Source organism: Melanerpes formicivorus, unplaced genomic scaffold (assembly GCF_026170545.1).
Source record: "Melanerpes formicivorus ecotype bairdi unplaced genomic scaffold, bMelFor1.0.p_v2 SCAF_19, whole genome shotgun sequence".
NCBI classification, from domain to species: Eukaryota; Metazoa; Chordata; class Aves; order Piciformes; family Picidae; genus Melanerpes; species Melanerpes formicivorus.
The window spans coordinates 9,763,347-9,787,083 of record NW_027142371.1 but is presented as its reverse complement, the minus strand read 5'-3'; the positions used below and the strand labels follow the sequence as shown (position 1 = coordinate 9,787,083).

At 41.0% G+C, this 23,737-nt stretch overlaps 3 protein-coding genes across 12 annotated transcripts in view; 2 read left to right on the top strand and 1 right to left on the bottom strand.

Moving 5' to 3' along the window:
* Nucleotides 1-148: 148 nt before the first annotated feature.
* On the bottom strand, nt 149-9,390 carry FAM217B (family with sequence similarity 217 member B). 4 transcript variants are annotated; one of them, XM_068150045.1, is made up of 5 exons: nt 9,309-9,390; nt 7,822-8,028; nt 6,381-6,486; nt 6,202-6,287; nt 149-5,809 (listed from the first exon to the last, which is right to left on the bottom strand). In XM_068150045.1, the coding sequence occupies exons 2-5, from the start codon at nt 7,914-7,916 to the stop codon at nt 4,624-4,626; spliced, it is 1,473 nt and encodes a 490-aa protein (XP_068006146.1). In that variant the 5' UTR covers nt 7,917-8,028; nt 9,309-9,390; the 3' UTR covers nt 149-4,623. The 4 variants fall into 4 exon arrangements, with proteins under 4 accessions (XP_068006146.1, XP_068006149.1, XP_068006148.1 ...); XM_068150048.1 differs by having other exon boundaries at nt 7,827-8,028; XM_068150047.1 differs by having other exon boundaries at nt 9,305-9,362.
* Nucleotides 9,391-9,492: 102 nt separating this feature from the next.
* PPP1R3D (protein phosphatase 1 regulatory subunit 3D) lies at nt 9,493-14,415 on the top strand. The gene has a single exon (XM_068150044.1). It carries the CDS (start codon nt 10,420-10,422, stop codon nt 11,335-11,337), a length of 918 nt encoding a protein of 305 aa, XP_068006145.1. The 5' UTR covers nt 9,493-10,419; the 3' UTR covers nt 11,338-14,415.
* A 2,568-nt stretch (nt 14,416-16,983) lies between these two features.
* The window catches only part of SYCP2 (synaptonemal complex protein 2), a 33,159-nt gene continuing 26,405 nt past the window's right edge, over nt 16,984-23,737 (top strand). For 4 of the 7 annotated variants that reach the window (XM_068150037.1, XM_068150034.1, XM_068150035.1 and 1 more), the window contains exons 1-5: nt 19,428-20,327; nt 20,872-20,896; nt 21,771-21,856; nt 22,725-22,813; nt 23,348-23,382. In XM_068150037.1, the coding sequence (XP_068006138.1) occupies nt 20,190-20,327; nt 20,872-20,896; nt 21,771-21,856; nt 22,725-22,813; nt 23,348-23,382 (373 nt within the window). In that variant the 5' untranslated portion in view covers nt 19,428-20,189. Of the gene's footprint in view, nt 17,040-17,931; nt 17,977-18,845; nt 18,987-19,229; nt 19,359-19,427; nt 20,328-20,871; nt 20,897-21,770; nt 21,857-22,724; nt 22,814-23,347; nt 23,383-23,737 lie in introns of those variants that run through there. The other 3 variants (XM_068150033.1, XM_068150032.1, XM_068150039.1) reach the window with 2 other exon arrangements.

Sequence of the window (23,737 nt, the reverse complement as noted above, 5' to 3'; positions counted from 1 at the left end):
GGCTCACACAGCTCGAACTGCCAAGCTCGGGCAGTAGCAATCCAGCTGAAAGATGCTGAGCTGCAAGTTCTACCCTACCCTGCAGTGAAGAAATTCGCTAAAAGCATTCAGTGCTGCCATCTTGTGGACAATGAAGAAAAATACAACTAAGTAAGAAATAGGCAATATCTCACTTTTTATTAAATATACAGTAACTTTGAATTACAAGATCACTTTCCAATGAAATTACTAGCAAAAATATCCACAAAAAGTCCAAATAAATAAGAATACATGATTGCCAACATCAAAAGCTGGGCTGCAAATTCTTAGTTAATACAGTTCCAGTCTTTCCATATAGAGTGGTCTGTTTATTTTTCAGAAGAAAAATCACTAATGCCAATGGGAGCAACAAAAGCTCAATACCTTTAAAATAAGGCAAAAAAAATTAGTACATTCTCAGCACTTTCATATTGCAGAAATTTCAACTGTATCAGCTAAAAAAAAATGTATCACATATGGATTGAAAAAGCTCTCAAAATACTCTCAAAATTCTAAAAGGATCCTTTAAATAGCACATACAAAAAGTTGCTTTGAACAGCAATAAATGAAACAAAGAAAGGACACAAGCAATAATGGGATTGCAGCATAATTAAGCAATTTGAAGTTAAATAAGACTCCCAGTTTAATCCAAAGGAGTGAGCCAGACCATCTGTGTAGCATTATACCACTCTGCCAACACCCTGGGCACGGGTGAACAGCAGAAAGCAGAGTGGCCCTGGCAGCACAAAGATGGTCATAGAGCCATGGTCACAGCATCCTGGGAGAAGGGCATTGGTGGGAGGTGAGAGCTCCATACTTATGGCAACCCATTTTCTCCAAACTCAACCTTCTCAGCACAAATACCGCTCAGCATTTTTTGCCTATGGGAACAATCAACACACAGCTCTGAAATTGTATCAGCAAATGTGATCATTCAGAAAGAAAAATACAATCTTAGTAATGGGCCACTCCATGATTTAGGACACTGAGCCAGCAGCAGAGATTGATTTGGGTCATCCTTGGAAGGCTCTTCCACTTGAAGAAGACAGGAAGGCCCTCTTCCTAGAATGGTACACATTGCTTACGCAACGATAACCCCTCTGAGTGAGTGCAGAGGCTTGACACCTGTCCAGCTAAGAGAATGAGGATCTGGAGGCATCCTGCAGAAACTTCATAACTGCTCTATGTAACTGAAAGCTATTACATGGTGGGGGGGGAGGTAAAACCAAGTGACCTCAGTATTTCATTGCAGAGATGCAAGAAAAGGAGAAAAAACACACATCAAGAGAAAACAGTATTGTTTTTCTGCAAGTTATGCATTGAAAATACAGCTTAGCATCACTAAGGAAAAGAGTGTATACATATTGGAGGAAAATTCTGTTTCTTCACATCTTTATAACAGGGTAATTACATTGAAAACAAAGCTGTTCAAAGCTTCTCCATAACTGAAATAGAATCTGGCTCTTTATTTAAAATGCAACCTGAGCATATTTGTTCTGTAGGCAGTACTGCAGAACAGTAAAACTTTAAATTAAATAGAAAAAAATAAATATATAAATTACTCTGTTTAAATCTCTCACATCACAGTAAATTACCTCTTCAAGAAGCATCATCAGTGCTAGGCTTAGACTCACATATGATCATATTGCTAAACATAATGGGAAAAACACATAAATAGCCACACAAACACTGTGCTGTGGAAGTACTTGAATTCTAACCTGAATATTTGATAGAATAAACTTCTCTGCTATATTCAGAAGTGCTTCTAAAGACAGTATCCATCAGCACAAACTAAAGGTAATGTAAACCACAGCCTTCTTCATAAAAGGAGCTCTTTTGATCTACAGGCCTGGAACACAGTCGAGTTAAAATGAAAGCAAAAGTGCTGCAGGATAAAATCCAATTCTTGCAGGTCTGCTCACACCAAGAGCTGCTTGTGGAGGCCCACAGAGAATTTCTATTTTTGTATGTGAACAGAGAAGACTGTGTAAGTATCAAATCAATGAACAAAAATTAGACTTGTGATTATCATGTGAGACAAACGTGGCCAGATCACAGCCAGCGTTTAACAAAGAACTCAGGCTTATTGTAAGCAGTATCATCATCTACACCTGCTTAACTTTCAGTCTCCAACAACAGATTGATGTCCATCAGATCACAAGTGTGATATTAAACCAAAGTTTTCCTAGGTCTGTGAGAAAACTTTTCTTGGTGCCAATCAGCTTTGTTCTAGTCAAGGCTGACTGAAACATTACTTGTTCCTTAAGAGGTGATCATGCAAAACGTGCCTGTATCTACATGGCCTCTTTATAACCTAAGAAAGCATCAATATAGAGTAGCATTTCAGAGGAAAATTTAGCATACACTACTATTCAGTGCTGTAACAACATGCTAAATGAATTACTGCACCAAACAGAATTGGTTAAAAAAAAATCTGCTGTTCTGATTATTGACTTGATCCTGCTTTCCCTGCTTTTGGTGCTTGTAGTCGTGCACTACAGCAGTGTGCTAAGGCCGTGCACTAAAGAGGTTCTTAGTGACAAGGGCAGTCCTACTGATTTCCACTACTGTTAATAAGTAGGCTTGCAGAATTTGACCACAGCTTAAAATTCAAGCACTTGATTCAAGAACCTTTCATCTTAAAAAAAGAAAGCTGAAATACATGGTAAGCCTGGGACAAAACAAAAAGATGAAACAGCAACAATGGAATGTGCTGGTCCTCCACAATGCTGGTGTTGGAACACCATCCTCTACGTTTCACCATACCTCTTGACACAGCCCATTTATTGGATCTTTGAGCAGGTCAGCTTGAGTTTCACTTTAATTGCATAGAGCTGAATGTACATGCAACTACAATTCATTTCAACTGTAACTTCACAACTATTGAATATGGAAATAGAATACTGTGTATTACATTTATTTATCCATTTAAAATTTCACATTTGGTCTCCAGCAGACTAGGGAAAAACCCACTAAAAATATTTCTTAAGACTATTCCTGAGCAATGTTTTTATGTACTGTAAAATACTCTAGTTTATTACTACATTTATTAATAGCCTCACATTCTGAACTACATACAAATCCATGCTTTGAAATTTTACAAAGCTGAAGATCTGGTAGGCACAATGAAAAGAATAGAAACAGCTAAGCATCTTAAAACCAAGATGAGATCAACAAGAGAAGTGCAGCTGAACTATATACATTATGCACTCTTCAGTATTTGCTACTTTTTCATGTTCTATCAATGTGAAACATCAACTTGTAAAATTTGGTCCACCAGCCCTCCCTTCTCATGAACAGTTCAGTCTGGCTCTTGGCTGAGGACAAAGTTACTGCTGCTTAGTACTTCATTTTAAAATGAAAGTACCAAGTATCCTCTAGAATTTCACCTTCAACAAGACTGTGCCTCCAGCTGCTGTGATTAATTTGAAATTGTAACAGATAAACTGACACTTGAATACTCACTGAACTATTCTTCATATTCTCTTGTCTCTTACAGACACAAGAGAAAACAGAGGGTCCGAGGATGGGACCCAGTCCTGGTTGCACAATTTCTTTGTTTCAGGTTATTTTCCCTTCACTAAACCTTGAGAAAAGAAGTTAACTGAATTAGACTGGACCATGGGATAAATAACAGTCATCCTGGGTGACTGAAAATAGGTATCCCTTGTATTAGAATATATCTTTACTTAAATTTGCAATAGCCTTTAAATTCATACTCTCAGAGTCTATTTATTGTGTTCTTCAAGTTAGGCCAGAGCCTCCAGTTAATACCCTTCATTTGCATTAGTCATATACTCATGTGCAAATTGAAATCTGGTCATTTCCCCTAAATGACAAAGAGCATCAAGGATTACAAAATGGACTTCAAGGAAAGCTGTCTGTAAACACAGTGAAAACTTCTGGGTAGAAAAATACACATTCCATTTTCTTAACCTGTCACTACTGAAGCTGTCTGCTCCCTAATTATATTTTTTTTGTCCTAAAAAGAATCCTTTCTGCATTAAAACATTTCAAAACATTAACTCCATTCTCCTTCTTAACAAAAATATAATTTCTTAATTCAATCAAAAAAATTTCATTCATCATCTTCTGTGAAGAACTGGAGTTTAACTTTGCATAGATAAGCACACTCCACTACGTTATAAAAACAGTCAAGCCCTTTTCCATCAGAAAACACAACCAAGAACATTACATTCACATCCCACAGAACAGCACATCAATCCAATGACAAGAGCATGGATCCTACCCTCTCAACCATACCAAGGTAAGCATAAAAACTACTACAGACTTCAATGGATTTCAGCTGGTGCAAATAAGAGATGTTGTAATTCTGTATTTCTCTATACTTTAATACTCTGCTATTGTTATCTTCATTGAGCAATTGTAAATATTTTTGAGGAGAGACCAATGGAAGACATTTGCCTTCAGGGAAAAGATTTCCTGCTGGCCTTGCTGGCTTAAGATCAAATGTATTGAAATGAACAGTGCTGACTTAGAACCATGCATCAAGAACATATTTTCTCAGGATCTTCCTGGGCAGAAAACATGGCCAAATGCTTTCCAGCAGTCAAGAAGTAGCAACGCTTGCTGATGAATTTTTGTTCATTTAAATTTGCATGATGTTTGCTTTGTGCCATTCATTTTCCTGTCCACTGCTGGCTTTTTAGAGGGAACATAATTGTTGGCACTGCCATTTTTCTTTGGATTTGTACCCGTGTATGTTTTTAAACCTTTGATGGGAGCAGCTGAACCAGGAAACCCTGGGCTTTGCTTAGGGGGTCTGATATTACCAACACTTTGAATTTTAGAACTCTTCTCAGAGGGCTGCAGACTGAGAAGCTGTTGCTTTGCAATAGGCTTTTTTTTCAGTTCACTCCTTACTTCAGCAGATTGTCTTTGAGAAGACACTGCACATCCAACTCTCTCAGAAAGTTTCAAGTGACCTGGATGAGAATATAACTGTCGACTTTCTTCACCGTAGGGATCTCCCCTGTGACCTGAATAACTTCTAGACAGCTTTGTAACACTTTCTTCAGGAATTGTTTGCTTGTTAGGCAAAGGGCTGAGTAATGCTTTGCCTTTGCCAGGGCTTTTTAGGGTACGGATGGAGCTGGGAGCAGTCTGTGGCCTGGCTTTGGCTGCCCTTCCTTTCTCATTCTCTATAGTCTGCATCTGCAGCCATTCCAGATGCAGAAGGCGATTGATGAATTTCTCAAGAAATCCTGTTGGCTTTGGCCGGAATTCCATTTTTCCCTCCACATTTACAAAGATGGCCAGCTGCTTCAAGTCCCATGAGTTGAAAGGGGGTGGAAGGAAGTCTGGGTAGTAGTACGCTGATCCTTTAAAACCCATCCCAGAAACATGTTCCAAACAAACTGGATCAATTTCTTCAGCTCTGAGAATGAGTTCTGGTGGTGTGCAGGGAGATGGGGGAATGGGAATCCTCTCTGAATCAGACAGATCGCTGGCGCTGTCATCTTCAGCATCTTCTTTAATAATTTGTACTGATTCAAAATCAAGAAACATTTGATTTACAGATGCCTCTTGCCATTTAGAAGAGCATGGAACAGCTTCACCAACATATTCTCCATGATTCCTTTCCAACTGCTCTTTTCTGCTGCCATAAAAATGTTGCACTGGAACATCTTTAACCTTACAGAGGTTACCTTGTGTGCTGCCCTTTACACTAGGAGGGATCCTGCGCAGACAAGAGTCATTTTGCTTTCTTTCTGGGAGACTCTTCTTTGGTCCTTGTGCTCTGTGCAGTGATGAGCCAACACTCGTGATTCTAAATAAAGATCATATTCTGTTAGAATGATGAATACCTTTGGAAAATCATCTTACAAAGGCTTTGCTACCCCATTAAAGGCCATGGATCTACATGAATGAAGCTATAACTGGCACGGAAACTTGGCAATGTGGTCAACTTAGTATTTGTTGGCAGAGATAACACTGCCTACTACTGATTTTGTGTCTTATTCTGATTTTGCCTGAGAACTCACCAAGGCAGGATAGTAAGTTTCCATATTGAGAAGATAAATTTATTGTCCTACTAAATACTGAATTCCTGGGCCAGTGAAGTCAAAGGCAAAACACAGGTGCCAGGCTTTCATTACAAGCATTTCATACGCCAGTTTGAAACAACTAGAAATTAAACAGACAATCTTAACATACAACTACCTTTTTGATTGAGTACTGCCATCCACCTGGTTTCTTCCCTTCTTAAGAACACTTGGCTGGTTACCATCTTGGGTGTCATGGGAAATCTGAAAAGATAAGAAAGTACATGAGGTTATTAAGAAACTGACATGAACTAAGTACCCTTTGTCTGCAAACAAAACCAAACTGGAATAACTTACCCTTTCAGTGGCACTTGATACATTCTTGTCTAGTCTTCCAGGAGAAGCTTTCACATGAGCAATTGGCTTATTTAGTCCTTTGGTGTTCAGATGGCTTTTTCCATTACTGTAAGTAGCCAGGATTAAACAGAGTATCACAAATAAATAACAGCATACACAATCATCAGAATAGAAATACAATAAAAGTTTAGAGAGCAGTTTGGTTTAAAAAAGAGCAAGAGTGACTGCAACTACCCTTACAGTTCATCAGAACTATCCTATGGTCACTTTTTACTTTTTATACTACTAATCATAGAATCATAGTACCTTAAGGGAGCCTACAAGAAATGTGGGGAGGGACTTTTTAGGTAATGATAGGACTAGGAGGAATGGAAAAACAATAGAAATGGGTAGATTCAGATTGGATATTAGGAAGAAATTCTTCACCATGAGCGTGGTGAGACAGTAGAACAGGTTGCCCAGGGAGGTGGTAGAAGCCCCATCCCTGGAGGTTTTTAAGGCCAGGCTAGATGTGGCTCTGAGCAAACTGATCTAGTGTGAGGTGTCCCTGCCCATGGCAAGGGGGTTGGAACTAGATGATCCTTGAGGTCCCTTCCAACCCTAACAATTCTATGATTCTATGATTTAATTACTAATTTCTATAGTACCTGGGGCACAGTCCTACTGCAATTTAACAAATTACAAAGTACAATCTGAAGTCCACTGCAAGACCAATATTGTTTCCCTTTTTCTATTGCATGCTCTTAACAAAATTAAGAGATTATTCCTATAAAGTTGAGGAATGGAAGTGGGCAAGGATCATACAGTTTATTCTGGTATTAAGACTAACTACTTCACAAAAAAAGGCATAAACAAAATGTTTCATGTTAGAAAGGGTTTGTGCAAATATTAATAGGAGGAAAACTCATATGCAAGTAAAAGGAAGGACATTACTGATCTGGACAGTTTAAAATTAAAACTAAAATATCTATTTCCTCAAATGAAACAGATACATTTCTGTGTAAGTACATGGAATCATTAAATCAGTGCATTCTGTAAACACACTGTTCTACAAACAAGAAATATTACTAACTTTCAAAAGTAAAGCAGGAACAAATAAACTGTGCCCTCCCAGTCTAATCTAGCCTGACTGTAGTTCAGTTAATTTGTCTAGCTGTACATCTTGTTCACAGATTTTCTGCCAGTATAGTCAAGATTTTGTTTTAAAAACCACAATTTCACCAATTCAAGAGTTTATTGAAGAATGAAAAGGAGTCTTGTACCCCCAGCATTGAAGCAGTCACCTCTGTCACTCTGTGACTTGCACAATCATACTGCACAACTGTTTCTGCTTCTGTGGAGCAGAGGATGATAATCTGAACAGTACAGCTATGCACATATTAACTACTCTACAGTATTTAGAAATTCCTGTAACTAGAAAATGAGAAAAATATTTCCTTACTTTACCATTCCTTTGTGGTTTTCATTGACTTGGCTTTCCTTTCTTTCTGTCTCTCTGTGCAGTAATAAGGGGTATTCTTGAATGCCCGGTCCCATTATTACTCTTGTTTAAAGAGTATCTGCGCCTTTCTTTTTACATAATCTTCAAACGACTCCAGTCTTTCGGGTTCGCAAGACATAGTGTATCAAATGTAAACATCACCACGGCCTAGAGATGCAGTAAACAAAGACCATGCGATTCCTCCCAGCGTGACTTATTATTAAAGCAGTAAGCCCGATAAGCAACCAAATGCTACTGGGAAACACGGTCCCCTCCCGGGAGCGGACCAGCATCATTGCCTTACTCTTGTGAGTCCATGCCGAGCTGTCACCACCCCGGGCGCTGCGGTGGAAGCTCTACTGCTGCTGCAGGTACCGGACTCCGCTCAGTCCCCGGCCCGGGACCGCAGCAGCATCCGGTGGGGCTGGGCCCGCGCCACAAACCACCCAGCTCTGGGCAGGAGCCTGTCCCTACACGACTGTTGGTAAAATAGAGCCAAATATCTGCAGATATAGCGGCGTTAGGAGCACTAGTTCTCATTGTGTAACGTGCTCATTCCCACCGCGTTCCTCCTGCGCAGCATCGCGTGTATTGACTGGAGCCAAGTATCACAGTCGAGTGGGGGTGGGTGTTTCTACTCTTAATTTAACAGGCACAGATGAACAACCACCTGCGCTGCGTGCACCTCGAGTTGTCCTTTTTGTCAGAAAATGCGTTCCTCTTACATCCTTATATACAAATTTTGTGTCACATAATTATTTTTTTTCTTTTTCCAAGCCAAATCTCTCACTACTGATAAATTTCTACCAAAAATACGTAGCAGAATTTGTAGCATTCTTGTATTTTCCCGATCCTGCATTCCCGTACCGGGAGTTCACGGATGCGATCTGCAAAAAGGTGACAGATGCCCAGCACCAGCACACCACTCCTCATCCACCCCTGGTTTTGTTGCAGTGCTATTTATATATTCATGTCTTTATCTATTTACATTTGATCCTGACATATTTCTTAGAAGCCCCTCTCTCCTGGCCAAGGAGGGAGCACAGGGGCCATGTGCGCTCCCGCTGCCTCCGAGTACTCGCGGATCGGGACCGCGGGGTCTCAGAACCGGCACTCAGCGCACTGCCGGGGCCGCTCTCCAGCTAAAGCCTCAACGCAATGCCATAGCGCTGCGGGGCTGCTTTCCTGGTTCCGAGCTCGCCATGCCAGCTGTACCCACACAGCCGGTAAGCAGCCACCGAGCCGAGCTGGGCCGGGCCCTACTTCTCTCCCTCCCCGGATGCATCTGCGATCCCCGCTGCTAACAGCTGCCGTACCTGTCCGGAGGGCAGCTCGTTAATTAAGGAATCCCCTACATGCAATTTCTGCCTTTCCTGCCTTTCGTTCCCCTACAGCCCTGTCTGCCACTGCCGCCTTCCGGCCCCACCAGCCCCCGGCCCGATACCTGCCTCCGTCCCAGTCGCCACCGGCACCTCAGGGCAGGTCGAGGGCACCGGCCTCAGGTGCTCAGTGCGCAAGCGCAAAACGGCGGCACGCACAGGCCGCTGGACTCGAGTGGAGCGGCGCGGAAGGGGACTTCGCGCATGCGTCCTCAGTCAGGAAAGGGATGCGGCAGGAGTGCCGCGGAGCGTGCAATAAGAGTAGGGTTGCTGTCCTGGTTCGGGCTCTGCTGTCCTTGGCTCTGCTGTCCTGGGCCGTGGATTACCGCCCTTGGCCGGGGGCTGCCGCAGCCATTCTGTGTGCGGCCGGCTCAAGAGCGGGCTGGGCATCGCCTTGCCGTGGGGCAGAGGGCGGACTGTGCAGCTGATGTGGGCTGTAGAGTCGCCAAACGTGGGTCCCTCCCTCTCTGGCCACAGTACCGAGCCGGCCGCCAAAGCCCCGCCCGACAGCCTCCTCCGCGACAGCCCCCGCGCTCCCTCCAGCCTCTGCAGCAGTCCCGGCTCCGTCCTGCCCGATAGCCTCCAAACCTTCCCTGGCCTCGGCAGCCCTCGCGAGTCGCCCAGCATCCAGTGTGACAGCCTGGAGTGTCCCTGCAGCTGCTGGAGTGTGGGGTCAGTCGGTGTGTACGAGGACAGTCTGCAGGCCCCTCTCGTCGTGGGTAACGGCCGAGGGTGCTTCAGGGCACATCACAGCAACCCTCATTCATCCAGCGACCTCTCCGACAGCCTGGAGTCCTTCGGAGCCCAGCACGACAGTCTTCAGTCAGTCTCCAGCCTGAGCGAGAGCTTCCGGTCCTCCAGTATCAGCGGTGATAGCCTCGAATCCCTTTCCAGCCTGGGCAGCAGGTCCAGCAGCCAGCACAGCAGTCTCGAGCTTATCAGCCAGTGACGGCTTTCGTCTCCCCATACGATGCACTAGCCTGTGATCCGTATCCAGCTCCTGTGAGAGTTCCCAGGCTTCTGCCCTTTCTTTCTGAAGTCTAAGTTGTTTCAGCTGCATCCAGTGCAGCAACCTCAAATATTTACTCTCTGTGGCTATCGTTCCCATTACATGCTTCAGAGAGGCAGTACTTGTTATTACCTGCAGTCTTAACACTGACTTTTCTGTTGTCAGATAAGAATGGAGGTTCGTGGCCCTCGGAGGAATCCCAGGTACTTCTCTGACCTGTATCAGAACATGCTATGGGCTGAGGGGCAAGGGCGGCGGCAGAAGCCGGCCGCAGTACCTACAAGCAGCAGCATGACTCTTTGGGGCAGTACCCCGGCCAAGGGCGGCCCCCAGCAGGATAAGCGGATAAACAGCAGCTCCTCCAGCTGTGATCCAGCGTTACGGCCTATCATACGCCGCCGAGCCCGATCTTTGCCTACATTGCCTGAAAGAAGGAAGCGAGCAGAAGTTCGGTGTCAAGTTCCTGGATGCCTGAGTCGTATGAACCGGGTGAGATTTGCTGATGCTTTGGGCTTGGAGCTCACTGAAGTGAAAGTCTTCCAGAGTGGGGAGGATCCATCGATCCCCTTGCATGTCCTTTCCAGGCTCTCCATAAACTCAGACCTCTGGTACAGCAGCTCGGACTTGGAGTTTACTATGCAGTGCTTGGTCCCTGACTTCCAGCAGCCTGCAGACTCTGTGGATTTCTCCTCCCGACTTCAGGAGCAGCAGGTGTGTCTTGAACGAGTGACCAGCTCAGATCTGGGCATCAGTGGCACCATTCATGTTCACAATATTGCTTTTGAGAAGATGGTGTCTGTGCGATACACCTTCAACCAGTGGAAAAGCTTCTGTGAACTCTGTGCACAGTGGCACAGTAGCATTCCTGAGAAAAACGGGCAGAATCAGGTTGATGTTTTCACTTTCTTTCTCCATGTGCCTCCTTTCCTCCTCCAGCTGTGCTCTGTAGTCCAGTTTGCAGTAAGGTACCAAGTCAATGGCCAGGAGTACTGGGATAACAACAGAGGCAAAAACTACAGTCTTACCTGCTGGACTCACCCCCTTAAGATGCCTAGAGAATGTGAGGAGAGCTGGATCCACTTCATCTGAATAAAGTGGATGTAGAGCAGCTTGTCAGTAGTCCTGGTGGCACTCTTTTCCTTGGCAGGGCCCTCTGCTCCTATGGCAACAGTCTCCCTTTTGAAACCTACCAAACCTGGTAAAATGTTCCAGGGAAGGGAAGCAGCCAATGACCCGTGCAAACTGTTCTAAACCTCTTAGGAAGTCAAAAGGGCCAAAATGGGTATTGACTTAAATCTGCTGAAAGCCTGTGTGAATTCTTCTAGTGTTTGAGTTGTTACAGAATAGTTCCTGGGGATGCTGTCAGACTACTAAAGAGCAAAATGACATTTCATGTTGCTAGTAGTATTCTAGGTTGCATAGAGTATTTCTACCTGATCTACTCTTTTGTACTGTTTGTTTTCTAAATGGGCAATGTGGCTTCACTGGTTTTGTTTCTAATTTTGTTTCTATTATCTCACCAAGCCTGGGCACTATTCCATTTATACATCATTTGGATGGCAGACAGTGTAGGAAGCACTTTATATATAGTCTTTAACCACATTAAATATTTTCATTAATATTTAGGCTGGAAATTAAATGTTATAAGGAGCAGAATATACATGAAAATGTGCCATTGGCCCCTCTGATTCCCTTAAGAAAAGGCACCTTTAGTATTATTTTCTCTTCAGTGTGTACAGTAGGCAGCAGAAAGGATTCTGTGGTTTTTGTTTGGTTTAAGACTGCCAACAGGCTTAAATCTAATAAATAAAAGATTGTCCATGGGGTTTTTTCATACATTTTCATGACTACATGGAAAGTGTAGCTTTATGTGTGTAGTATACATGTTCAGAACTGGCTGGTTGGCTGTATCAGTAGAACTGCTTTTAAAGATTATACTATGAAAATCAGGCCATTTATTCAGGCATCTTATTTTGGATTGCTGCTTATTCATGAAAATCACAAGTTGTTTTTAAAATTACCATTGTAAGGAACCCACAGCCCAAGTATGTCTTAGTTCAAAAAATCTACTGACTAATTCTGGTGTTAGTTTAAAAAAAAATAATCTACTGAGTAATTCTGGAAGTGCAGAGACCTTGAGAAAATTAATGTCTGACAACTTAATGTTGCTTCTTAGTTGTGATACCCATTTAACAGTGAAAAAGCTGCCTGGTTCCATTAGTCTTTGGTTTTTGAAGAAACTGAAGTAATGAATTATGATTCCATGAGCTCCTGAGCACCTCTTGCAGAGTACTGAAAGTTCAATCCTATTTGAATCTGTTGAGAACTTACTGTGCTGTCTGATTTAACTTTTTCTGGGAGCACTGGGATTGTTCTGAAGGAGTAGGTGAGGTGGAGATGTAATTGCCAGCTACAGAGAGGAAAGAGTGCTGCCTGCTTGCAGTCCACCAGCACTGTTTTCTGTCTCTGGGCTAGAGGAGCACCTCTTAACCAATCTGGCAGCAGCTCTTGTCTCCTAGAAAAATCAGTGTGGGGAACTGGAAGCCTAGTCTTCCTCATATGGCACAGAAATAAGAGCTCTGTAAGAAAGGGCACTATTAAATTGCAAGGTTATTTTGCCTCCTGTGGTGGGCTTCATATGACAATACAGAACATATTATCCTGAGCTGTTCAGCCTACACTCCTCATAGTCAATGGAGATGTTTTCACCATAGTTAGCAGATTGCCTGTGGTGTGACAAACTGCATCATTGCTGCTGAGTGCAGAGAAAACACTTGGTGATGCTGAAATTCTCAGCATTTGTGTAGATTGTGCCAAATTATGCCAGAATCTGTAGATACCAAGTTAGATGAGCTGAAGCACACCTTCAGTGACTGAGAAGAATCTTTCTTGGCATGAATTGAAACTGCATGCCCTTACTTCGGTGAAACTTTCTCACTTCAGGTATCCAATATTGGTAAAATTCATGGACAAAAAGTTTTATGTACTTCTCAGTGAAGAAAATGAACACACACACACACACACACACATATGCATGTGCACAGAGGCACTTGTGGTGAACAAAATGCACTATTTTAAAGTATTGCTCCCTCTTTCCTTCCCCCTCTGAATTGCCTCTGAGCATACTACAAGTTGTCCCTCTCTTAGGAGACTGTTACTTGACACCAGTTTCCTGTGGCTGTTGCTGGAGCCAAATGCAGTACTCGGCTTACTGGCAGAAATACGCTGTTGCTGTCCTTTGGGAGAGATTCTTTCATGTGCTCACAAGTGTCAGGTCTGAGTGTTGTTGAGGGCAGGGCCCGATTATATAAAGCTGAGGCTGTCAGTGTAAAGGTGAATATGTCAGTGCCAGAGGTGAGAAACAAATGTCTCAGCAATACGAGTTTGGTTTGTATTGTCTTCCTTCTGCAACCTCTCAGGATATTTCTACATGCAAAATCTTGAAGCATTATGCCAAATTTGCCTTATCTCCCTTTGCTTGTTCTGCACTGCTGGAGAATAATTGACAGTAGCTGTTACTAATCCAGTTGTCTGGCACTGCTGACCAAGTTGAGCAGTTGACCTTGTAATGGAACTGTGAGTGATCTCTGGGTCAAGCTCTTAAGCATTCACACGAATGCTGGCACCTGTCACATGAAAGATGAAATTTGCACATATGTCACATTCAGCAGTGAACACCAATAGGATTCTAGCTGACAATAAATAAATAAATAAAGTGGGATTAAGCCATTAAGCAGTGCTAAAACACATTAGTTGTGAAGGCAAACTTAAGACCACCTTTAGAAATTCTCAGGACTACTTGACTGCTTGCACTGTGTCCAAACTGAGCACTTCCCTTGTAACAAGGATTTTGTAAAAGTGAATTCTTCACAAGGTTATTGCCCTACAATGCACTTTTTAAAGCTTGGATTTATTATAGTCATACAATAAATGAATGTCTGGTAGTCCACAGTTTCACTGTTCTTTCAAGCACGTTTTTTAATGAGATATATGGAGTCCACGTAAATGAAAAGGGGCTGTCTTTCCTGGTTAAATGTCTTGTCCAGTATAATCTATGTTACACAGTGTATCACAAAGCATGTGTGCTAAACAAAAGGTCACTTTGTTTTAGTGGAGAGTTGTGCAATGCAAGGTGTTTAATTCATTTTAAAAATAATAATAAAACTACAGCTGTTATAATACAAAAGATTGTAATAAAAGCTTTTATGTTGATTTTGTCAATGCTTCTCCTGTGAACAGTTAGGAAAACTCATGAGGCAACTTAGTGCCAGGTTTGCACTAACAATAGCAGCAGCACTCAACAAGGTAAAGTGGATTTAAGTTGCTAAAAAATCAAGGGTAACTGATAAAAATGCAGTGATTAATCTGTATCGTTACAAAAATGACCAGGCTGCTGTTTCTTACACAGAATTTGTTGTTAATTTCATCTCAGGGCTCTGTGCCTGCAGTACCTGCAGGATTAGGATCTAATGTTGGGAAAAGACACATCACCAGGTCATTCTAATATAGTTCTATGGAAAAGAATGGTGTTTTCCTCTAATAGCACTTTCCAAAGCTGTGCTAGACTGTACTTAACACATAAATTTCTGAGCCAGTTTCTTTTTATATAGAGAAGAAAAGAAGAAAAGAAAAAAAGAACCAGGAATATGCTAACAGTCAATTATGACTGCTGTACTCCATTTGGTGTATGAGCAGTGCTCATTACAATGTTACATGTACGTTAAAGCAGGGCCTGGTAAAAACATAGAGCAGCAAGTCTAAGTGATTACTCATGTACTGACTTCTTTCCTGATTTGGCTTCCTCCTTATGATCTCAGATCTGCAACTATTGCAGCTGACACTTGATATAAAAACTGTTGGCAGGGAAGCCTCTGACCCTTCTCAGTTCTACCTCCGAGGGCTGTGCCAAAAATTGGTGATGCTGACAGTGTGTTCCAGTACATGTAATGAAGGTAAACATTTCTGCTACTGCAATGAAGAAGTGTCCTGGTACATAGTGATAGCCTGTCCTAAGGACAGCTTTGCTTCCTTTTTCGCTGAAATTTTTTAGTTTCCATATCTGTGGCCCAAATGATTTCACTGCTTGTTCCAGTCTAATGCATAATTTAATGGGAATTTCTGCTTTCTGTTGACCTCACTTCTGCTGAATTGAACAAAATAGGTATTAGAGAATGAGAAATGAACAATGCAGCCCCCAGGCATGTCAGTGTGTCTAGAGTGCAGGAGGGAAAGCGTGTGATCCACTGCTCCTGTACTTACCACTCACTTTTCTTTTTCCACAGAATGAGTGAGGTTGTTTTCTATATAGGAACTGAAAATCTGTGGTTAGTGTATATACTAGTGTGACTGGTATGGGAAAGCATCAAGTGCTAGTTGTCTTTTATTACTTCTTTATATGATGAAAGTCAGATTTATTTTTATATATATATATAAGAAAACTTCTGATTCTCTATGTTGCTTCTGCAGTTTTGTCCCTGGTAGTTTTCTCAGTGAAGCTCTGAGCAAAGTGATCTGCCTCAGCTCACCAAATGCTTTCTATTGATGTATCCCCACAGCAAATGTGACAGCAGTTAATGCTGCAGTTAATCTCTTTAGCTGAACGCACCCCCTGCGAAATGCTCAGCGTTCCTCACTGTGGGTCAACCCCTCAGTGGAGATACCTCACGTCTCGCACCACTTGCCCTCTCTCTGAATTACAGTGACACCTGGTGGTATTCGGGACACTTGCTGGACATCTTTTTTGCCTTTTACCGTATCCGTCTGTTTCTTATTTTAGAAAGTTAGTCCTGGTTCCTGATTTTGTTTGTTTGTTTGTTTTCCCTACATTTTATTTACAATCGCTGTAGGCTTATCTGCCAAGAAAGGTGATTCTTCTCCTAAGTGCTCTACTTTTGCTATTTATTCTATATATGAACAGAGATGCTTGCGGATACTCCACCAGAGTATGAGATTCATGCTTCGTTTTATCACCTGTATTTGATACAGTTGATAGAAGCATCAATATCATACCAGTACTGGTAAAGCCCCACTTCGAAGCTGATTTCATTTGAACATTTTGACCAGTCCCCTTTGTATAATAAAGGTCACAAATCTCAGCAGCAGCCCTTCAAGGGCTATCTGAGGTCTGTCTTCAGGCACTTGGTGGTAGTGAAAGTGTTTCTGAAGTAAGTATACGAATAAGTTACAGTGGTCTAGCAAATTCACGCCCATTAATTCTTGTCTACACCATGCACTGAAATCAGTGTTCTAAATACCGGCTATGGATAACGAGTTTGAAATATAAATCCAGTATAACAGGAGATCAGCAGGCACAGCCCTCCGATAAACTGACTGTACTGCACATTAGGAAAACCTCTCCACCGAAGCGGCTTCCCCGTCCTCCTGCAGCCGCCTCACCCCGCTGCCCTGACCGCAGCACACGCTCCGCAAACACTTCGCGCGCTGCAGCACCACAGGCATCCAGGCGAACGAGAGCCGCCAGACCAACAGACAGAGGAAGGAAAAACCTCCCACCGTCCCGATCTCCACTGGCGATTGGTCCTTTTACCGCCCTGGCGGGCGGTGGTTGGTTGGAGACTGCCGGCGCTTTCAGTGATTGGGTGGTGGGAAATGGCGCTTTTTTTTCTGCTCGGGCCGTGAGGTAAGCGGCGCCATGCCGCCCCAAGGTCAGCTGGTCCCTCTATGGGGCGGGCCTAGCTGCTGAGGAGGCAGAGAGCACTGCGGGGCACTTATTCTCAGTTACAAAGGTCTTGGGGGAGATGCCAGAGGCTGCCTGTGTTTTGAGGGCGGAGGTCTGCTTCATTGGGAAGGCACCTAGAAGGGGTTTATATTTTCTCTGGGTTATCCGACCGGGGGGAGACGAGACTTGTGAGGGAATACTAAAGGCTTTAATGCAGGCTGTTGGGTTCTTGTGTTGGAAAACAATAATAAACACCCCGCCCTGTATTCGTTATTTCTGTATTATTTAGGAGCACAGAAATGCCTAGTATGCATTCACAGTTGCTTATTCTACAGAGGTTGTGCCCTGTTTTTGATTGTTACTTCCTTCTGCTTTGTCTAATTCTACGTAGTTTGTGGCATGGGGAGGCTGAGACTGCACAGAGATTGGTTGACTTCGATGAATATACCCAAAGCACGAGAAAGTTTGGGGTTTTTACATGTAAACTTTGCAAATACGTTTGTCTGCTTAAGACTGTTTTCAGAAAGCTGTAACTTAAAAGATTGTAGTTTTTGGTGGTAATAGGCACCTCAGAGCCTATTGCTGTATGAAAGTTAAGACGTTTTCTTTGCATGCAGTTACTACATTTTTCTTAACTGTTTTAATCTGCCCTTTTATAATGAGGCCCTTCTGGAGTTCAGCTGTTAGCTGTAATGAATAACTTGCTGTTGACAGTAACTGGCCATCTTCATCCTCTTTCTGAGAAACCCTGAGGCTTTGCTGCAGAGCCCTCTGGTCTTCCCTTGCCAAAGTTGATGTTTCTTCCACTCTTGTTTTAAGCAATGCTTTATGTCAGGATGTTTCTTTACATCCCTGATTTAATTTCTTAAGCAGTATTCATATGACTGACAAATTTTGGAAGTTGTAACATATGTTGACTGATAACTGAGGTGTTTGCAAAACCTTCTGGAAGAGTATGTCAGTGAATGGTGTTTTGATCAAATGATGATTGTTCCCTTTTGCAGCTGAGTAGATGAACTGCAAAAATGGCAGCCAGGAAAGAGTTCCAGGTATGTGCTTATGGGCCAGAATATGAGTATTGATTATTTTAATTACTCACTTAAAGTGCTTCTGGTATTTAATTATAATTTGCAGTATGACAAACAATGTGATAGAAAGAAAATCCTCGATGTAGGTTAGTGCTAAGTAAAAGCTAGAGGAATTGGAAATGGTTACTGATGAAATGTATGCATTTGACATATGTGAATCAGTTGGGATGATACTCGGGATCAGAATATTAAATCTAGTTGTAACTGGTAGTGACAAAATAGTTGAGACAATCAGTGGTATTCAAATGTATGAGTATCTTTTAAAGTTAGTGATAACTTTGTAGTGATAGGACTAGGGGGAATGGAATGAAGCTGGAGGTGGGGAGATTCAGGCTGGATGTGAGGAGGAGGTTCTTCACCATGAGAGTGGTGAAACCCTGGAATATGTTGTCCAGGGAGGTGGTCGAGGCCCCGTCCCTGGGGGTGTTTAAGAGCAGGCTGGATGAGGCTCTGTCCAGCCTGATCTAGTGTGGGGTGTCCCTGCCCATGGCAGGGGGGTTGGAACTAGATGATCCTTGTGGTCCCTTCCAACCCTGAATGAAACTATGAAACTTAGAAATGCAAAGTATTAAATGTACCAAGGAAGGGGTGTTAACACAATGAACACTTCTGTAAACTTTTACCCCACCATTCAGTTAAGAAAAACTGGCAAATAAATGCTCTGATTAAGTATTTGTATGATTAATGTATTAGATATGGTGTTCTGTATGTCAGGTTTTAAATGTAATGATTTTGTGATGAAAATACTTTCTTAGAATTCAGCAGTTAACTTGGTATCAGTCTGAAGCATACAGTAATAAAGTTGCTTTGTATTCTTGTGTTGCTGACAGTTTGAAAAGTTAATCGATGACGCTACAAGAAAAAAAGCTTTCCAGTCATTAGAACAATTTCTGGCAACAGAAAACTGTGAAAATGTCTCTTACAAATGCAGCAAACAGTTTGTCAACAAATTGGACAAGCTTCTCTGTCAGGTAACATAATCATTACATCCTGATCACCTATATTGTCGTTTTAATAATCTGAAAAACATTTTTTTCATTGGCCTTGGTTTATACTGGCAGCTGATTTTAAAAAGGTGAAATAACATTGAAGAGTGAAATCCCTCCTGCAACCTGCAGTTAGGATGCTTTGGAGAAGAAGAATGCGTCCAGTTAATTAAAAGCAGGTTCTTCTACAATTGTTCACTAAAGCTTATGTTGTAATTTCAATTTCAGGAACTTGACAAAAAAGAATTCAGAAGCGTTTGCACTGTACTAAACTGTATTGAAAAACATGGGAAACAAGTCAGCATAGCAGGAGAAGATGGGCTGCCGGCAATGATGAAATTTGGTCTTATCGGAAGGATAAGTAAAACCATAAAGCATACGTGAACTTCTAGAAACACTAAAATTAATGAAGCATGTATAAGTAATGCTTCAGTACTGAACAGCTGAGTGTTCCATTTGGTTATTTCTAAATTGACTTTTTTTACAGCTTTGCAACAAACATTTTTGAGATATAAATGTTTTTTGACAAGTGGCTTCTTATGGCTCTGCCACAGTGAAGGATTTTCAAGTTATGCAAGATATCATTTAGATATGTTTCCAGCAATTGCAGGAAGATGAGACCTTTTTATGTGAGCTTGCTGTTCTACTTTTGAGTCAGGAATTGGAATTTCCTGATGGAGTTTTATACTTTTTTTGAGAGTGCTCACAACAGTGATACTGTACCTGTTCCTTAAACAGACTATAATGCTAGTCTGATTACTTGTTGGTATTTCAAATTGCATGTTAAATGTGTTAATAATGTGTAACTTGACATAATGAGTATACTGAAAAATAGACACTAGTTCCTTTTTCACCAGGAATTTCTTTGAATAACATTAATAGTAATGTGAGATGAATGTCACTGTTAACTTCATGCTTATAATCACAACTACAAACAAACTTTGTCACTCAACCATTGTCAGCTTTTTTTTGTCTGTGATGGCAGATCTAAAAGTATACCTCTAATTTTTCTGTTAGAAAGTCAACTGCAGAAATTATATTAGTTTGAAATCACATACATCTTTTTAGTGTGAATGAAAATTTGTAGTCTGGGACTAAAGTACACTCAGCAGACTGGTAACGTTGCTGACTTATACCTTGTATAGTTTGTATTTTACTGAAGTATAATACAAACTGCTGCCCTTTTCTATGCTATTAAAATTGATTTTCTTTTCCCTTTACATGGCTAATTGGTTTGAAAAGGTAAAAGAAATTGTCATCCTTGGTGGAACTGAAAAGACTGAAGCGCTTATAAATCTGGCCGAGGATTTCTTCAATGTGTTGCTGGTAAAACTATGGTGATAATAAAATGCATTGTGTGTGTTTGCCAAAAGAATTCATACAAGTTTATCAACAAAAAGACATTCTAATGCACTAACATTACAATAATTTCCTGCAATAGATTGTAAGTCTTTTTGGATAAATGGTCTGCCTGCATTCATACTGTTTTTCTGTCCATGTTAGCATCATGAAATAACATTTTTAAACCCCAACAATATAAGTGTTCAATGAACAAAAAAAATTACATCTTGCTCTAATTTTGATTATTGATATGCTAATCCCAGGACTCCAAGTATATAAAATCTGTGGGTTTTCTGTTAATAAAGAAAATTTTCTGTAGGGAGGTGATTTCCATAAATTTAGTTGAAGTATAGTTTTTTGAAGCCACAATTGGTATTAGAAGCAGTCTTTTATGTTCTTCATTAAGGATGAACTTATTTGAAAGCCTTAATTACTTTTTGAATACTTGCTTTAGGTACATGTTAGCTGATCTTTGTGCTGTGATATTTACAGTATCAAAATCATGTGCTTTGTTTTGGTTTTATTGTAGGCTATATGTGATAGCGGACGTGAAGGTGAGCTTAAAATAGTGTGCACTAGGTATGATTAAGTATTCCGAAAGAGACATTTTAATGTTGTTGGTGTTAAAATAACTCACTACTTGTAGAGGCACCTTGAGGGGAAAGGTAGTTCTGACAAGAACATGTATCATGAGGGTGGTACAAAGATTCTCAGTCTAAATATGCAGCCAAATCTATATGCTTGAGCTAATAAATTAACATAAAAGGGTTTGTCCTCAAGTAGCCTGTTCTGTGCACAAACACTTTCATTCATATGAAAAATGCTTAAATATCAGCTGCAGCTTTGATTAATTTTCTCTGCTGACAGATTTCTGTGTAAAGTTGGTGATATCAGTAATGAAAAAGTAGGATTGTTTAGTCTCTTCAGGGATGGCAATCAAACTGAGTTTTTCCTAAAAAGAATCTTGTTTCTAAACTACTGGCCTAGCACAGTATCTTTTACTGACCTTGTTATCATGAGTATCTCTGCTTTTACCTCTCAGCATAGCAGTAAGTCGAAAGTCACTGCAGGCTATTACGCTATTATGCTGTCACAATCAAAAGATTCATTTCCTTGTTCCTGGGTAGATAAAATCCAGGATCTGAATTATATCTCATGGAGTTAAGTTATAGAATTGATCCAGTTATACTTTGAAAATAATCTCATGCCCAGGGGACTTAGGAAACACTCAGGAACCAAGACATTGTAAACTTGTATTTACTGTAAATTGAAATAACTGTTCTGTCATAATTGTTCTGAAATATCAACCTTATATGGAAAGGAACACATTTCTGAATGAAATGCTGGTGGAGGGCCACCATAGTACGCGCTGAATAAATTTTTTTTGTTTGTTTCTCTCCCCTGTATCTTCCCCCCACCCCTTATTAGGTAAAATGCAAGTAGCAGAAAACTTTGTTCTGAGAACATGTACCCTTATTGCTGATGCGAGAGTTAGTGTTTATGTTCAGCAGGAGGTAAATATTCTTCTTTCTAAGCAACACTTTTCTGGTTAGTGTTTTAACAGACTTTTTGCAGATAATTACTTGTACAGCTGCTACCAAACCCAGAATATGGTAGTGATTCAGTATCAGAAGGATGGTTTAACATTTCTCTGGGAGTACGTTTTTGTTGTTTTTGTCTTGGACAGGGTTGTTCTTTTGGTTGGTTGTGGAGTTTTGTGGTTTGTTTTATTTTTTGGGTTTTTTTTCCCAGGCCTGTTTTGGACAATAAATCACCAAACAATGGTATAAAGATTCTGATGAGAAAGCTGTATAAAAGTGTGTAGAATAATACACTTTATTACAGCTGACATAAATAACATTAGGATTGTTCGTTGTGAATTCTTCAGGTAGTTGCAGGAAATTTGTATACCCTTTGGCATACTGCAGATTTCTATTTATGTTAGTAATTGATCAGATTGATGGGGTTTTCCTCCTCTCTAAAGAAAGGGCAACTTAACAAAAAAGTATTTTGTAGAGCTGCATCCCCAAAAGAAAAGCTTGTTAAGGTAAGTTTAAAGTAGACTTTAGCTCAGCAATCAACTGTGGCCAGAACTCTAGCTCTGAAAGGTGGGGTTATTTTTGTATTTAATCCTTTAAAGAAGCAGCATAACACTTTAGCTTTAATGTGAACATCAGTTGTAAATGTAATTTATTGAAATTGAGGTGGCTATATCAAGAGAACACCACCTAAGGTCAGATGAACTCATTGTCTCTTACTGCTTTGTAGTTAAGTAGGCTATCTTCTTCAGTGATTTGAAATATATTACAAGGGCCCAGTATAAGAATAACTTGAACTTAAGTTATTTTACATTTAATCTTACTCACTTTTTTCCACTCTTAGGTAGTAAGAAAATTTAATTTAATCCTTGACAGCACACCTCGAGATGCCAGGAAAAGGATATTTTCTACAAAGGAAATGTTGCTTGCCATGTAAATAATCTTCAGTACAATTTTTCTATCATTATGTAACTTGCCTCACAGGGAAGACAGTTCTTTCTAGGCTGTTTGTAATGCATGCTAAGTCATTGCCATTTAACTGATTTCTGTATTCACTATTGTATTGCCAGTGGTAGCAGCTGTGGGCAAGTCTTATGTGTTATTCTCCACTGAAAAACAAAATTTACCTGTTTCTCAGTCTGAATTAGGCTTGTTCTTATCCCTGTTGTCTTAAAGTAATTAAACTCTTTTTTCTAAGAATATGTATGTAAAGCACAGTGAATCAATAAGAATAAGCTGTTCATATTGGAATTTTTTTATGGCATTTACAAAAATAAATAGAATAAAAACTGTATATGTGAGATGGTTCACTTCCCCATTAGTATATCCTTAGCATAACAGATAGCCCTTTGATTCTTTAGGGGAATCAGGGCTTTTTTCTCATACATTTAAAGCTTGTAGGTAAAACTTCTCTTTTATGCTTTGTGTGCCTGTTGTATTTTGATGAAATGCTACTGTTTTTGGCAGGAGTGGCATGGGAGAAAGAATCCTGGATGCTGGAGGTGAGCATGGGACTGAATAAGTGACTTAGTGTTGAGCTTCTTAAAAATCACATGCAGATGTTAAAAATCCAGAGACAAAAGCCACAGAATGTTACAGCCACAGTCCTCTGAAAAATACTAATACTGTGTGACAAACAGTCTGCAAACTGGAATATTTCAGATGTATGCAGTGTGTGGCTTTTTGACGTTTTCAGTCTTTTTTCTTCTCTACAACAGAAGTTTTAAAATATCACAAGCTCATAAGGAAGTCAGTCCTTTTTGCCAGTGAACTGCTAGCAATGTTTAGTACTACTGTAACTTCTCTCAGGGATCACTAGTAATCCAACAGTTTTCCAGTTCAGACAAGCAAAAGTTG

Coding starts and splice junctions, on each gene's coding strand:
- FAM217B (XM_068150045.1), bottom strand. CDS start 7,916: ATGGGACCGGGCATTCAAGAATACCCCTTATTACTGCACAGAGAGACA. Junction 6,487..7,821: donor AACCACAAAGGAATGGTAAA/GTAAGGAAATAT, acceptor GGCTACTTACAG/TAATGGAAAAAGCCATCTGA. Junction 5,810..6,201: donor GGCAGTACTCAATCAAAAAG/GTAGTTGTATGT, acceptor ATCTTTATTTAG/AATCACGAGTGTTGGCTCAT.
- PPP1R3D (XM_068150044.1), top strand. CDS start 10,420: ATGGAGGTTCGTGGCCCTCGGAGGAATCCCAGGTACTTCTCTGACCTG.